Below are 14,687 nucleotides of genomic sequence, written 5' to 3' on the forward strand. Positions count from 1 at the left end.
GGCTGTTCAGCTGCTTAGTTCACAGGCTAGTCGCTAACTGTGTCTGCTGCTTGGTGCTGAGTAGGTAGAACGACGGAGCTATGAGAGCAGCAAGAGTGAGGCGAAACAGTAAATCTGTGGGATGAACAGCGAAACAATGAGCTGAAACAGGTGATAAATATCTCTGTGAAGCTGAGGGGGGCTGCTGATTCAGGTGGTAATTCTACATGCATTCATCACTACAAGCAACTCCCTTCACGTTGTTTTTTGACACATAAAATATGGATTATTAAATAACCGTATTTTCATAGACTGTATGCATTCTTATCAACAGCTCTGACTGCTCGGTGCTGCAAGTTGTGATCTCTGAGTGCATCTTTAACATGGCAATTATTCATGTCACCCTCCATCACATTAAATCACCCTCTTCTATTAAATCAAGCCACATAATTCCCAAGTCAGCACATTCCCAGATCCACCCACTGCCAGAGTGACACAAATAAACAGCTCTGATCTTGATATAGCACCTCACAGCACGTCTGCTCCACAGCAATCTGGGTTGCAGCTCAGAGGCCTGTCTGCTTTTAAACAGCAGTAACAGTCAGGATTAAGAAGAGCTGCCGTTTAGCGGCCGCTGGGCTCCGCTCACGTATGCCCTGCTAGCTGCCATGTGCCAGATGGGTTTGTGGGTAATCCTAGCGTGGGATCAGGGGTAGACCCAAGGTGCCGGTGTGGGTGTGTAGAATCCACACTGGATTAAACGCTGCCAAAGTAAAGCATCTACAAGGAACGTTGATTTGTGTTGGTTTTGGCGGCCCCTGTGGACAAAAGCAGTAGTGTTTCAACTATTTGGTAATGTAAAGATATTGATCAAAGGGGGTGTTTTTAAAGGACCTTTTCAAGCCATCTTTTGGTGACAAAATCAGGGTTTTTTATGGCTAAACCTAACCAGACCTTAACCACAGTGTCGTCACAGTATACAATTGAAATGTAAAGAAATGCTGAGTTTGAACATAACCAACATTTATCCCGCTGATTGCTCTGGTAATAATTAATGCTGTGTAATAATCCCAAACACAACAGCAGCATGATTGGCCAGATGTTTTAAAATGACATCATTATGCATCACTTCATGAGAACTGAGCATCAACAGAGCCCAAGAAGTTCATGAAAAGTGATTTAATCCCGACCCTTTGAGAGTCACTGTGGAAGCATGAAATCATCCATGAAGTCATATTTATTTCCCCCCTGCAGTTGAAGAAGTTATGGAAAAGTTTGGCCATTAAATTTAAATCACAGTAAATACGTGGCCCATAATTTCCTCATGGCTCCCATGAGCAATGAATCATCTTTGACTCTGAGTCTGCAGGGAAAAAAGTGTATTTATGAAGATGAATAAAAGCTCCCTGACCCCTGATGTGATACTCTTTATTCACAAATAAAATAAATATGATTGCCGTCTTTTAGCCGACGGCAAAGGCTGAATGAAGCAGATGATCATACCCATATGTTCTGCTGCAGGATCACCTCAGAGGTAACAGCTCCACTCACTGTGTCCTCTCTCCAACGAAGAAATACAGACTTGAGAACAAACACTGGGGGTGGGTGAAAGACAACAACGTGGTGAAGTCAAGCTTCAGTTTCCCTCACAATCCCTTCCCATCCATTCAATCCTACAGGCTCTAAATGAAGGCCAAGTGGCAGCTTTACGACCTTTCGGGAATAAAAGCTGAAGCAACTAATCCGGCCCTCCCACCAACAGTGTCCCTCCTGAACCGTCAAAAAGACCTTCACTCTGCAGCGTGTTCGCCGCTAACAGGCAACTCTCCTCTGCCCAACCAGCCCCCTCCGTCCACTGCAATGTCAACAAGGTCCATTTCCTAGAAAGACGCAGCCTGTGTGAAATCTGAGATACTTTCACAGGGATCGACATCGATGGCAACACATGCAGCGCACAGAAGAGTGAAAGAGCAAACAAAACAGGTTGTCAACAACTGTAAAACCGAAGAAGATTAAAGACAGGCAGACGGAGGGGGATAAGGACGTGAAAAACAACAAAACAACAAGACAAAGGGACAGACAGAGTGAGGTGGTGGTCTCAGGATTCCACTATTGATCTGAGCTTCTTTTTCTAATCTCCCTGCCCGCTCAGTAACCTCAGCCGGATTGGACATCCGACCACAAAAAGCAATTTGACCCCCACCGCTGCCCTCACAGGTCACCCTTTAGTGACTGCTGACTTCAGGTTGCCATGGTGACAGAAAATTATGTCTAGACCCAGGTCCTGGTTGGACGTGTTAAGAGGCTTGGATTCGTGCCCAGCGCCCTATTGCTTTTCATCACAGGGGCTATAAAGAAGCTGCAGCGGAGCGTTATCGCTCTGTTGTTATTTATCTGGAGATTTTGTATGTGGTTTCAGCGGCCGCCCCCGTTCACAGTCATCGCGTTATGTTTTAGAGAGGAGGAAGAAAAAGCTGTGACCTGATCTGCACTTGGAAACCTGTATATTTGTGCTCCTGTTTTTAGCCACGTTAGCAGCCTTGTCGGTCGGTCCACCCCTGAGCTCCACATTAAAATATCTCAACAACTACTGGAAGGGTCGCCATGAAAGGTTGCACAGACTGCCTGTTCATATGGTCCAATCATGAGGTCCACATTTGTGATTTTGACTGAAATGTCTCAACAGCTATTGGGTGGCACCTGATGAATTTCACTGCTGACATTCGTGTTCCCTGCAGGATGAATTGCCATCATCAGGCCAAATTTTTAATTGGTCCAAAATGTAGTAGTGCTGTACTTTTAGCCCTGTTCCACACACATGTGCCGGCTTGGCTTAACTCAGTTTGGCATAGAGCATTTACCTGCATGAAGGTGTGCTTTAAACTGATCATACCTTTTAAGTACTGTTCACTATTGCACTGTGTTAGCGTTGTTGGTTGCAAGCTTGTTAGCATCATGGCTTTTCAGGCTGTTTTTATGATTTATTTTGGTCATCTAACACTCAGTGCTTAAAAAACAGAGACAGGATATCTGCTGCTACTGCCAGACAGCAGTCACAGAGGTGATGTGAACATGTTACTGAAAGATGACCAAGTCCACTGTCTAGTGCTAATTAGCGAATGTTAGCATGCAACATTGTGATCATTATGTTAGCATGCTGACGTTCACATTTAGCTTAAGTGTAGCCTCACAGAGCTGCTAGCCTTGTTTATATCTGCCGCACTCATTGCATGTTTTTTGAGGAGAACCGGAAGAAACATGAGGTTTGTTTATGTCCCTGGGTTGCTGATAGAAATTTGTGTTTTCAAAGCCCAGTGATAAACCTGTCTGTGATTTATGTCAGATGATTCCAGGGATAGACCTCGTCTAATCCCTGACACACAATCCCCGAGGCTTCCCTTTTTTCTGTGTTTCTTGTCAGCCACCATTACGACTAAAACACAAGAGGCGAGCCAGAAACACAGAGACTACCAGTGAGACTGCACGGCATGCGACAGAAACATGCAAACGAGAAGCCAACAACACAATGCACATGCAGCCCCCACTGGATGGATCAAATCAGCAAGTCAGTAAAAGGCGCAGCATAGTGTCAGCAAAACAGCTCCTCAGCTGCAATACAGCGTCTTTTACACCTTTAATTCTCAGTCACAGAATGTTTTCCGCTGGCCGACCGACGCTTCCACATGCCCACAGTGTGTCTCAGCTGTTGAAAACGCCACATCATGATGCTAATTTATTCAGGGACCAGCTGCTGTGTCAAGATGATTCTGCAGAAGACACCCTTGAAAGTTTTAATAAGCTCACCGCCGTTAATAACGGGGACGGCGAGGTCGCAGGCGTCAAGATGTGCGTGTGTGCTCGCGTGTGCGCCGGTGTCTTTTCACATCATATGCGCCTGCATTTGTGTATGTTTTGACATTCAGCGTTTAAGAAGTCTCAACAGGAGGCATCTGAGTGGGTAACGAGGCGTTATCTCATCATCTCGAGCAGGACGACACACACACACACTGACAGTATGCAGGTCAACGATGAGCGACCTTCTGTTTGTTGCATAATGTCGCATTTGAGTGGCAACTTAAGAGATTTGTGAAAAAGCAAGTGGATTAAGACCCTTAATCGGGAACAGTTACAGGACTGCCAGGAATAGGTTTGATATTTCCTCCTGCTCGTGAAATGATGCAGCATTAACGAGGTGTTGCATGACACATTGTATACCTTATAAAACTGTAAACGCCAAAAATGACGAGCCACAACCTACTGCTGAAAAATCAGAGGAGATCCTGTGTTTGTTTGCATTTCAAACACCAGAAATCCACTGACAGTAGTTCTTTGATCAGATGGTGATCATCTGAGGTCGTCGAACGTATAAACACGTCTCAGCCCAAACCTGCTGTACTTCATTCTATTTTTGGTTTGGAGGTCAGTGCAGGAGGGGGACCGTAAAGCAGAACGTCTGCTGATGATGGCCTCAATCCCACATGATCACACATGAGGACTAAACCGCCTCACCTCTGAACCACCTCACCACTAATTGATGTAATTACAATGTCAGCAGCTGGCAGACTGGAAGGTGGAAATCAAAGTGAATGGATTGTCTGGGCTTGTGTGGGGGGAGGAGGAGGAGGAGGAGAGGACTCCCCCTCTCTGACTGCCTTATTTGCTGATTCAGCCATGAATGTGGAGGAGCTAGCAGTTAGGAGTTAGCAAATATTTGCATATTTACACATGCAACAGATGTGGAGCAGCATTAACGTTCATTTGGAGTCGTGTATCTGGCCACCTGATCGATTTAAGTGTAATTTTCACTCTCTTTTTAGCTCTTTTTTTTGGTCTCCACCAGCTTTGGAGGGAACTATCTGGATCTTTAGCTGCTAAAAGCTCCATGAAATTCACCACATAGCTATCCACAGTGTGGAAACAGCAAATCTGTGGGCTGAAAAACCAAAACAATTAGCTAAAAAAATGCCAAATTGGTGAGACCTTCCACATGCACGTAGTCTTACAAACCTTTGCTTATATAAAAATGTTGATCACAGCAGCTTTGAGCTCAGTTCTTGTTGTAGATGTTTTAATATGAAGCCTAAACCATGAAGCTGATCGTTCATTCACTTCCATTAACTACAAGGAAAGCAGTGCCGTTCTGTACAGTGCTTCGATTTATTAAGTCTTCAGTGTTACAAAAATGTACAATTTGTATAAACACTATTGTAAATGAAACTTAACCTCTGTGACCACGAAGGGAAAGCACTTAGAGCAGGATTACTGGGTCTGCGGCAAAGAAATTTAATATCATTTGGTGCTGCATCACCGCTGAACTCATTTCATATCATTTACAAAAAAAAGGCCCTCTGTCAGACACAAACACAAGAATGTGGAATAAATATTTTGGGAAAGCATCCATGGAGCAGAAACAGCCATTTAGAGGGGAGGGAAAGGATTATGGGAACATTTTTGAATGTATTTCATATGTTTATTCACCACAAACCTGCCACATGGACGCAAGTGTGCTCATATATTAGTCCTACAGCTAACAGGCAAACGTCTGCTTAGAATTCTTCTTTAAAACAAGTGTAAAAAGCACTTAGTGAAGACTAACTGATATCAAGGATCCCTTTAAATCTATAACTTAATCTTTCAAAGGGCAGCTGCACATTTGCAGAACAAAGAATACGTCAATACTGCTTCAGTTGTTATGAGCAAATCCATTCCTCCTGACCCCGAGGCCGTGTGTAATTGTTGTTCTGTTGGCACAAATCGCTCTCCCGTTAAAAGGGACCATTAGGATTGGAAGTGTCTCCTCAGTGGATAAATCTCCTCAGGAAATGTCCGCCGTGTGAGCCGAGGGTTCATCTCTTTCTGCTCCTGTTGTGCTTCACCATCTTCTTCCTCTTCAGGATCATCTCATAAAGTTTCTCCAGGCCCGGCTGGAGTCCCTGACCGTCCACCGCGCTGCAGCTCTGCACGTGATGCAGCGTGTACATGCTCAGTTCGTGGACGGAAAGCAGCTTCTCCACCTCGCTGACGGACGAGGCTGAATCCAGGTCCTGTTTGTTGGCCAGGATGAGCACGGGGACCCCCTGGTTCTCCGAGGTGCGGGTGATCTTGTGGAGCTCCACTTTGGCCTCCTCCATCCTCTCGAGTTCAGTGGAGTCCACCACAAACACCATCCCGTCCGTCCGCCGGGTGTAAGACTTCCACAGTGGGCGCAGCTTTTCCTGGCCCCCCACGTCCCACACCTGGAAGTTTATGGTCCGCGACGGCCCCACGGCCACCTTGATCTTCTCCGTGTTGAAGCCCTTGGTGGGAATCGTTTTCACAAACTCCTTCAGTTTGAGCCTGTAGAGCAGCGAGGTTTTGCCGGCCGAGTCGAGCCCGATAACCACCACGTGCAGGGACTGGAAGCTTGGCAGGAACGACGGCGTGTTGGGAGCCATATCAGTCAGCTGGTTCCCCATGACTGCAGCCAGCAATTCACACCTACTCTGGTGAGGTGACAGATTCCTGATTTAATCCTGTTTCAATAGACTGGCATTTGCTCCCTGTCCTCAGAGGCAGATGGGAGGAGATGGTGCAGGAGACCTTATCATAAACACACACACAGTTAACCGTTAATCAGAAGACCACAGTGCTTAAGGAATGTGTGTTTGCAAGAATTTCACAGTGTCAGCTGAGGAATACAGAACAACAGATACTGATAATTATCAGTGGCAGTGCTCGACTTCCATCAGCGTGGTGCTTCTTGTTGTGTGAACTCTTATTCAGTCTATCCCTGCGTGCATACCTGAATAACTTCTCTCTGCTTTCAGCGTCACAATTACAGAGCCAAGCAACAGCTAATTGGGTGGCTGAGGTTATCTAGAGCCTAATCCTCTTAAGACTGCTAAACCTGAGAGGCTTTTCTTGGAGCAGATTGATTTCGATGCAGCGGATGGATGATATGTATTCACTGTATTCGCTCTGCCTACTGTCTATGAGGACTGCTGCAGCAGCACTAATCCGGTTGTTGTTGACATCCTGATACCCATCAAACAGCTGCCTTTGGACGGAATACAGTCGTTGCATGTTTGCAGGAGGATATTTATGATTTCCTCACGAGCCTGATGCTGCATATTTAAAGTCCGTCATGCATTCATTATTGTTTATACAGAGGCAAAACGCACAGTCATGTTTGCGAATCGAGGTTTTTAACACTTGACTGCATTTGAAATGATTCCTCAGGGAATAAAACACCTTAGTTTTCTTCCGCTCTTGCACGAAACATCTTCATCTATAGTTTGTATTTTATGTTGTTACCATGAAGTGTGCAAACGAATTAAAAAACTTCAAAACAGCGAGCCGTGAGGTCAACTTTATCCCGTCCATGAGCAGCCACAATGAGAGCTTCTGATATTAAAATGCATGCAGGTTTAACCTAAACCAAAGACTGGAATCACCGCAGTCAAAGCTGTTCTCCACCACAATCGTTCATACCTTTTAAACGTGCGTCATCCACACGCGCTAAACGCATCCATAGCTGACTTGTAAACAAGTGATGTTTGTCCCGACGGTCACATCCGCTCCGGTCCTCCTCCAGCAGCACTGAGGAGCCCCGGAGAGGCTCGAGCGCACAGCACCTCCAGCCCGGTGACGTCACGACCACCTGGACAAGCTTCTCCACGCCCCCTGCAGCTCCAAAGGTGAACTGCACGCGCCCAGCAGCTGCACCTGGCTGACAAGTAGATGCACAGGAGGTGTTCGGATCTTTTACGTGACTAGTAGTAATGTAAATAAATAAATAAATAAATAAATAAATAAATAAATAAAGTAAAAGTCTCAGCAGCAAATTGTTCTGAAAGTATGAAAAGTAAAAGCACTTCTTATGCAAAAGTTACATTTATCACACTGCCTTTATATTACTGGAATTTTATACCTGATTCATTATGATAGGAGCAGCATCTGAGTGCTGTCGAGTAAATACTGTTATGCTATAATGATGCAAATTTTAAAAACTAAACTACTACTACTACTACTACTACTACTACTTTTCAAATCTTGATTTGAAAATTAACTTGTAATTACAGCTGTCAGATACATGTAGTGCAGTAAAAAGTACAAAAATTTCTCTGAAATGCAGAGGAGAAGTAGCACAACATATAAATACTCAAGAAAAGTACTTAGTTACACTCCACTGAACCATTGCTGCCTTTGTGTATTGACGGGTCTCATTTAATTCTCATCTATGGAATAATTGTCTCATTTACATGTATATCATTTAGTGGATAAATATAAGGATTCATTGTCCTGGGTGTATTTTTTACTTTGTATGTTCTTGAAAGTAGTAACGCTGACAGGGTTTCTTGATCCAAAGAAAATCACGCAATTTATCACAATGAACATCACTGTCAGTCGAACAAAGCCTTGGCTCCACCGTGTGTCTGCCCTCGAGAACTTCAACAGCCGGAGCTACTTAAGGTCTCGTTTGAGGGTCCTAACCCAGATGGTTTTTTGTGCTCTTGAGGTGACCCTAAAAATAATAATTAGAAGGTAATTTTGAGTATTGAGTTCTTGAGCATTTAACTCCACAATTTGCCAGAATAAAATGTGTTTTCCATCGGAGCTCGAACATGCAATCTGTCCACAGCTCTGCTGGAGTTTAATCCAACGTCTACACAGTTCAACCACCAGTTACAGAAGAAGTATTCATGCTTAATACACAACATAAAAATACGTATTTACAAGTAAAAGCCCTGCATTAAAAATGTTACAGAAGTGCATAAGCATTCTCAGCAAAGTGTACTTCAAGTAAAAGTACTCCTTAATCTGCAGAATCACTCCTGTTATTTTATTGTAATACTGGATTATTATTAATATTACTGAAGCATGAACATGTAGGCAGTATTTTAATATTTCAATGGGTCAAGAGCTAACTGTAATGACCTTTTATACTGTAGTGTACTTTAAGCTACTGCAGTGATTCATTTTTTATAAAGTAATTGTGAGAAACGGAGTATAATTTGTCATTTGGGAGTAGTTACAAAATGTAAATATAAATTACGACACATCTGGATGAATGATTGTAGCGACCATCATGAGGTTTTCATGGGTTACAGAATCGAATGTGTACACACAGAACCTAAAATGCCACAGTTTAATGAAGTGCAAATGACATCAGATCAGATCAGAGATTAACATCCCATTTACGTAATATATGTCAAATAATACAGTGTTGTGAAATGAATTAAATTTTTACTTCTCATACTTTGCATTTAGGGAACTGTGCATGTTTGCCTGTTATACAGATTTACAGGTGAATTTCATACAAATAAGAGCAGAAAACATTCATACACACACAGTATAAGTATCTGAAGCATCAATAGTTTTTAACTATAACATTGTAGTGACTGATTATAGTCTTCAGGTATGCTAAAACGACATACAGAATAAGAGAAGGTGCATTTTCACAGTAATCATCATTCACAAATTCACATCCCATACAGAAGAGATAAGGGTGCGATGCAACCAGAATATGCATGATTTCACACTCCCACTCGGGTGTTTTCCATATTGATTTCATCATCTCACAGGATGTGGGATTGTTGAATTGGTGCCACAGTCAATATATTCAAAGGTGTCCACAGACAGCTGCTCCGTGTGAGAGAGATAGGAAATATTCATGGTCATTCTGGGGGAGCAAAGAAGGAAAAACATTATCAGAGACAGATGCAGTCAGCATCCGCTTTGTCATGTTTCCGTATGTTCCAAATATGAATGCTGTGTTCATAACAGTTTCATAATACATTTGTGAGGTGATAATATGTCAATGTTGTGTTTTCATCTTATTCTGCTGCCCCCTAGTGGCCAAAAAAATCAATTCATGCATTTTTCATAACGAGTTGAGCTGTTCGAGACATGCGATGTCATCCCCAGTGATACAGCACACAACAAAAAACAGGCTAGTTTGCAGTCTGAAGTGCCAGCTGTGTCATAAATTAATAATAATCTGTTAAATTTAATTCATGTTGTGGCCTCTGACAGGTCATATATGGCCATTATAAGCTGACTAGAGATTGAATGTAAGGTCGTCATGTCTTTTTGATTTATTAAAAACACACCTTTCAGATTTAAATATCTGACTTCGATGGATAAGACCGCTCTTTAAGAGACGCTGTCATGCACTTGCGGTTTTTAGCCCTGCACAAAGTGATGCCTTTCACACCCTGTGGGTTAGAGATAGGCTAAAGTTCCTGCCACATTTTTAGATTGAGATCGACACTTACTGCAGCTCCAGAAACAACGTGTGAATCTTGATGCTGCTCGACTTGCAGTAAGAGCTGAAAGAGACAAAGCAGGATATGTGCTGGGTTTGGACATATCAACACTAATGATGGAAGTCGTATTAAATCATTTCAACATCTGAAAACTGAGGTTATTTTAAACTTACTTTAAGCCTTTATCAGTGATGGGCAGGGGAATTTTAATGGTATACTGCAAAAGTTTGAGAAAAGACAGGTCAGAAATTCATCGCATGACAAATACAATATATGAATAATGCCGTACATTCTGATGTGATTCATCCAGTTTGAAACTCACCGATTTATTTGAGCGGGACTGGAGGGTGGTCATGTTCGATATCTTGGTCTTACCCACAATGGCGTCAGAGACCAGACCTTGGACATTAAACTCGGCAATCTGAACTGGGACAAAGTTGTCGTTGCTGATGTTGATGAGATTCTACAAGAGGAGACAAAGAAGCCATCAGGTGCGACAGACTGATCGTTCTATCATTAAAAAGTCTCAGGGACCTTTGGCCATCATGTATGCACAGCAGCTGTTTAAAGCCTGTCATGTGAACAACATGTACATTTAAGATATGGTGACTCAGCAAAGCTGCAATGCATGTAGTGCACATCTATCTACTCTTTTCTTTTTTTTCAGCTAATACTTTACGCTTTACTTTTACTAGTCAGAGGCTGACTGCTAAGCTAGGCTAGTTTAGCAATGTTATGTAAATGTAGTAAAAACAAAACGTTTTGAGGGTAGTTAGCCAAACTATGTGCTATGTATTGTACACTGCATTTGACATATTATTACATGTTATTTTATGGTAATTCAAAAAATTTCCCAAAAAGAAAATCTAACGATAGCTTAAAATAAAGGACAACCTCAAAGTGACAGGCAACATGCAGTAAATACAAAGAGAATGTGTTATGTTAGCTTTCTTGTTCATGTGACTTACTATAATTAATATAATAAATCCATAAATAATTGAATACATTCAAATAAGTTATTAAAAGCTAGCTTAACCGCAACAAGTCGCATGACTTTCCCTTGAGTCAGAATGTGACTGCTTTGCTAGGAAAGTTTTAGCAGTATTAGTTTAGCTATAATGTTAGCATAATTGCTACGTTACTTTTTCCTCCATCGTGTTTGGATTTCGTCGTTACCTTCTTTACGTGGTGAATTAAGTGAAATATTAGCATGTTGAGTTATCAATTATTTTTCTATTTTAATTAGTAAAAAGTATATAAATGTATCTTTAGCTAAGGGGCTACCTTTGAGTTCACATATGTTAGTTAGCTTTATTGTCTAAGCTGTTTGGTGGGTGCAGGAACTGTGTTTTGCTTAGTTTTAAGACATGTTTTGTTGTTAATGCTAATTTTACTGTGTTATTTTCTCAATAGTTACACATTTATTAGTATATATACGCATTTAAACTGTATATTGTGGCTCCTTTTGTTACTGTACCACAGACACCAAACCATCCCTGCACATCCTCATACTTGCACAGTAAAGTGATTTTAATACAACAAAGAGGCATCACAGATTTGCATTGCTTGTGCTCCTACTACTCACTGTGACCTCCATTTCAACTGCATCTGGGGTGAAGTAGACCATGACTGACAGCACAGACACAGGTGTCAGGGTGACACTCCGGGGGAAGAGGAAGAAGAGGATCAGACAGCAAAGGAGGAGACACACAGCCATGGAGACACACACATACAGTTTCCTGAAATGCAATACAAACAGGCAAAAATGTTGGTACCAAATGATGTGGTGCAACCATTACGAACATAAGCATGTGCTGTATATATGGCATATATCACTTACGTGCGTCTGGGTTTCAGCCTTACATCATTACATGGGATTACAGCAACGAGCTGGTTTTCCTGGCCTGTCAATGCAAACAAGACAAACTGAAACAATGTTTTCACCATGAAAATGATGTGAAAGTGAATGAGGTTAAACACACAAGTTCCCTTAGTCGTCAAATGTGAAGTGAAAGGATGAGGATTTTGAGATTGATGCAACATGTTCTCCGCTGACTGCCTTTAAGGCACGGAAGTTGCTTAAAATACAGTCAACATTGAGAAAATAGACAGTCCAGATATTTCAAAAACAGATTTTACACTGGAGAAAACCAACCTCTGGGAATTCGCCCGGTGCCACGACATGTGGGGCAGGTGTCTCCTGTTGAGTTTCCATTCATGGCTCCATATGAAGGGAAGCGCCTCAGTGTTCTCACCTTCTCCGTCCCATTTGTCAGCTCAGGTTCCTCTGAGGTTTTGCTGTTTTTCGCCGGTGTAACCATGACACTGAAGAAGAAAAGCAGGACGCCGATACAGCTGAAATCTGCACCTTAAACGCACACTCATCAAGTTCAACTTCCAAATAGAGCCAGCAGAGGGTTTGCACAGAAAGCCTCCTGAGTGACCTGCAATGCCAGTTTTCCTGTCACAAACCTTTAAATAGCCAATAAGAACTCATTTTTGTGCTACGCGAGCAGAGTCCGCAGTGTGGCAGTGACGGAAAATCAACCCAGTGACATTATTTTATGGTTTTTAAGTTCAAATGTGACACAAGTTGTGAAATGAAATGGAGATATTCTGGATTTGGGCTTTTAGTAGTCAAAAGTACAAATACATCACTGCAAGCTAGTCATAAATGTAGTAATAAACAAAGTGGACTTTATGTTTGGATGATGTTCATGATCATAAAGGAGTGTTTAAATCTGTGTCTTTTAAAAATATTTGAACTCATGCATTGACATCTTTGTAGTCCACGGGTCTCAAGATCCTTCAAGTCTGATAGCGCTGAAGGAGAGCGAACTTTGACCCAGAGTTTAGCCATTTATGTCTTTGGGAGACGTGTGTGCATACTATGCCAAAATTTGAATTAAACTTAAGAATTCAAGTACAAGTACAAATACCTGAGACTCAGTGAGTTATTTCTTATGCTACTTATACTTTTACTGGAGTCAGAGGAAAATTAACGCCACATTAATTTCATGGCTTCAGTTACTATTCTTAGTTTTCAGATGAAGATCTAATAAAAGATGATGCCTTGCTGTATATTAAACAACACAGCTGTATATAATAGTTAAAGTGAGTTCCATGTACACATTAGTACAGCAGTAATATTAATCCAAAAACATCAGATATTAGAGCAAAACACTGCTTCATGACTGCTTTTACTTTGCTTTAAGTATATTTGGATGATTATAATATGCAGGACTGTTCCTTGTGTTGCAGTGTTTTTATTGCAGGACTTTTCCTTGTATTAGTACTTTGAGTACTTCCTGCACTTGCTGTCTGTGTGTATGACCTCAATTTGAGCATTACAGGCTCTGAAACCTGCGTTTTGAATTTTGGTGGCGGGTTTACTCTTTCAATTATATTTGAAAAACTTCACGATTAAAAAGTTTATGACGGAAACTTGAGACCACGCTGCGTCACAGACTAAAAAGACAAACTTCCGCGTTGAACATCTGTGAATGTATCCCGCGTGTCTTCAGCTGACAGAGGTGAGAGAAGTGAGCTCTTACCTTTAAAATCCAGATATCAGAGTCAAACATGAGCTGACTTCTCTCTCATGTCAGTGTGGAAACGCTGAATCGAGTCCTGGCCAAACAGAAGCAGGTGGGAGCGTCGCTTCCTTCTTCTGCGGCAGCCGCTGCAGATCACATGCGCTGCTTTTCATTAACTTTGCGCCCTTCATTGTCGCAGAATTGCGACACATTCATTCACATTAATATAAAATGAATTGTAGATGATCTTCGTGTAAGAGGCAGTACGGGTTAGATCATCTGACTGTATTTTATTCATTTCACCATGGCCGGATTGACCTGTTATGGGGCCACAGGGGCAAAAAACTGCACTTGGGCCCCTCGGGACCACCACCCCACATCCTGTGCGTGCTGTGCTGTGCTGTGTGTGTGTGTGTGTGTGTGTGTGTGTACACTGTCACTTACTGTTGACAGTTGACTTTAATTTCTTTCAACAATGGCCGTGATCATTTCCAACTTTGAAGGAAAGGATTGGAATTTTGGGAAATCTGCTAATTAGCTATCAAGCTAATTTTACATAAGAAGAGTGATACCACTCTCATATTTCTCATTCAAAAATGTGTGTTTCTTTGTACAGATTTAAAAAAGGAGTTATATGAGCTTTTGTTAGCTTCAGACAGAAAATCTGATTTACTTAATTCGTCCTGCAAAGACGAAATTGTGTTGAGGTTCTTGAGGTTGGGTGACACCATCTTATGAAAAGTTTTTTCTAAATTGTATTAAATTAATAAAAATAATAATAAAATTAAGTACAGTGATTCAAAATTAAGGAACAGTTCAACATTTTTGGAAGCATTTTCTGTTGTGAGTGAGATGAGACAATTGCTAACTGCACCAATGTTTGTGTGTTGAGTGCAGCTAGTAGTTGGTTAGCTCATGTTAGCAT

The 14,687-nt window shown here is 41.9% G+C and overlaps 2 protein-coding genes across 2 annotated transcripts; both read right to left on the bottom strand.

Annotated features, from left to right (window-relative positions):
• Positions 1-5,113: 5,113 nt before the first annotated feature.
• Positions 5,114-7,596, bottom strand: arl4d (ADP-ribosylation factor-like 4D). The gene is made up of 2 exons (XM_070991294.1): positions 7,450-7,596; positions 5,114-6,558 (listed from the first exon to the last, which is right to left on the bottom strand). The coding sequence occupies exon 2, from the start codon at positions 6,432-6,434 to the stop codon at positions 5,826-5,828; it is 609 nt and encodes a 202-aa protein (XP_070847395.1). The 5' UTR covers positions 6,435-6,558; positions 7,450-7,596; the 3' UTR covers positions 5,114-5,825.
• Positions 7,597-9,090: 1,494 nt separating this feature from the next.
• Positions 9,091-13,908, bottom strand: tmem106a (transmembrane protein 106A). Its single transcript, XM_070990807.1, has 8 exons — positions 13,781-13,908; positions 12,382-12,551; positions 12,067-12,130; positions 11,812-11,965; positions 10,549-10,689; positions 10,400-10,443; positions 10,236-10,289; positions 9,091-9,640 (listed from the first exon to the last, which is right to left on the bottom strand). Exons 2-8 carry the CDS (start codon positions 12,545-12,547, stop codon positions 9,532-9,534), a joined length of 732 nt encoding a protein of 243 aa, XP_070846908.1. The 5' UTR covers positions 12,548-12,551; positions 13,781-13,908; the 3' UTR covers positions 9,091-9,531.
• Positions 13,909-14,687: the final 779 nt, after the last annotated feature.

This window comes from Chaetodon trifascialis, chromosome 21, assembly GCF_039877785.1.
Source record: "Chaetodon trifascialis isolate fChaTrf1 chromosome 21, fChaTrf1.hap1, whole genome shotgun sequence".
NCBI classification, from domain to species: Eukaryota; Metazoa; Chordata; class Actinopteri; order Chaetodontiformes; family Chaetodontidae; genus Chaetodon; species Chaetodon trifascialis.

Coding starts and splice junctions, on each gene's coding strand:
- arl4d (XM_070991294.1), bottom strand. CDS start 6,434: ATGGGGAACCAGCTGACTGATATGGCTCCCAACACGCCGTCGTTCCTG.
- tmem106a (XM_070990807.1), bottom strand. CDS start 12,547: ATGGTTACACCGGCGAAAAACAGCAAAACCTCAGAGGAACCTGAGCTG. Junction 10,444..10,548: donor AGTCCCGCTCAAATAAATCG/GTGAGTTTCAAA, acceptor AAACTTTTGCAG/TATACCATTAAAATTCCCCT. Junction 9,641..10,235: donor ACGTTGTTTCTGGAGCTGCA/GTAAGTGTCGAT, acceptor TTGCTCCCCCAG/AATGACCATGAATATTTCCT.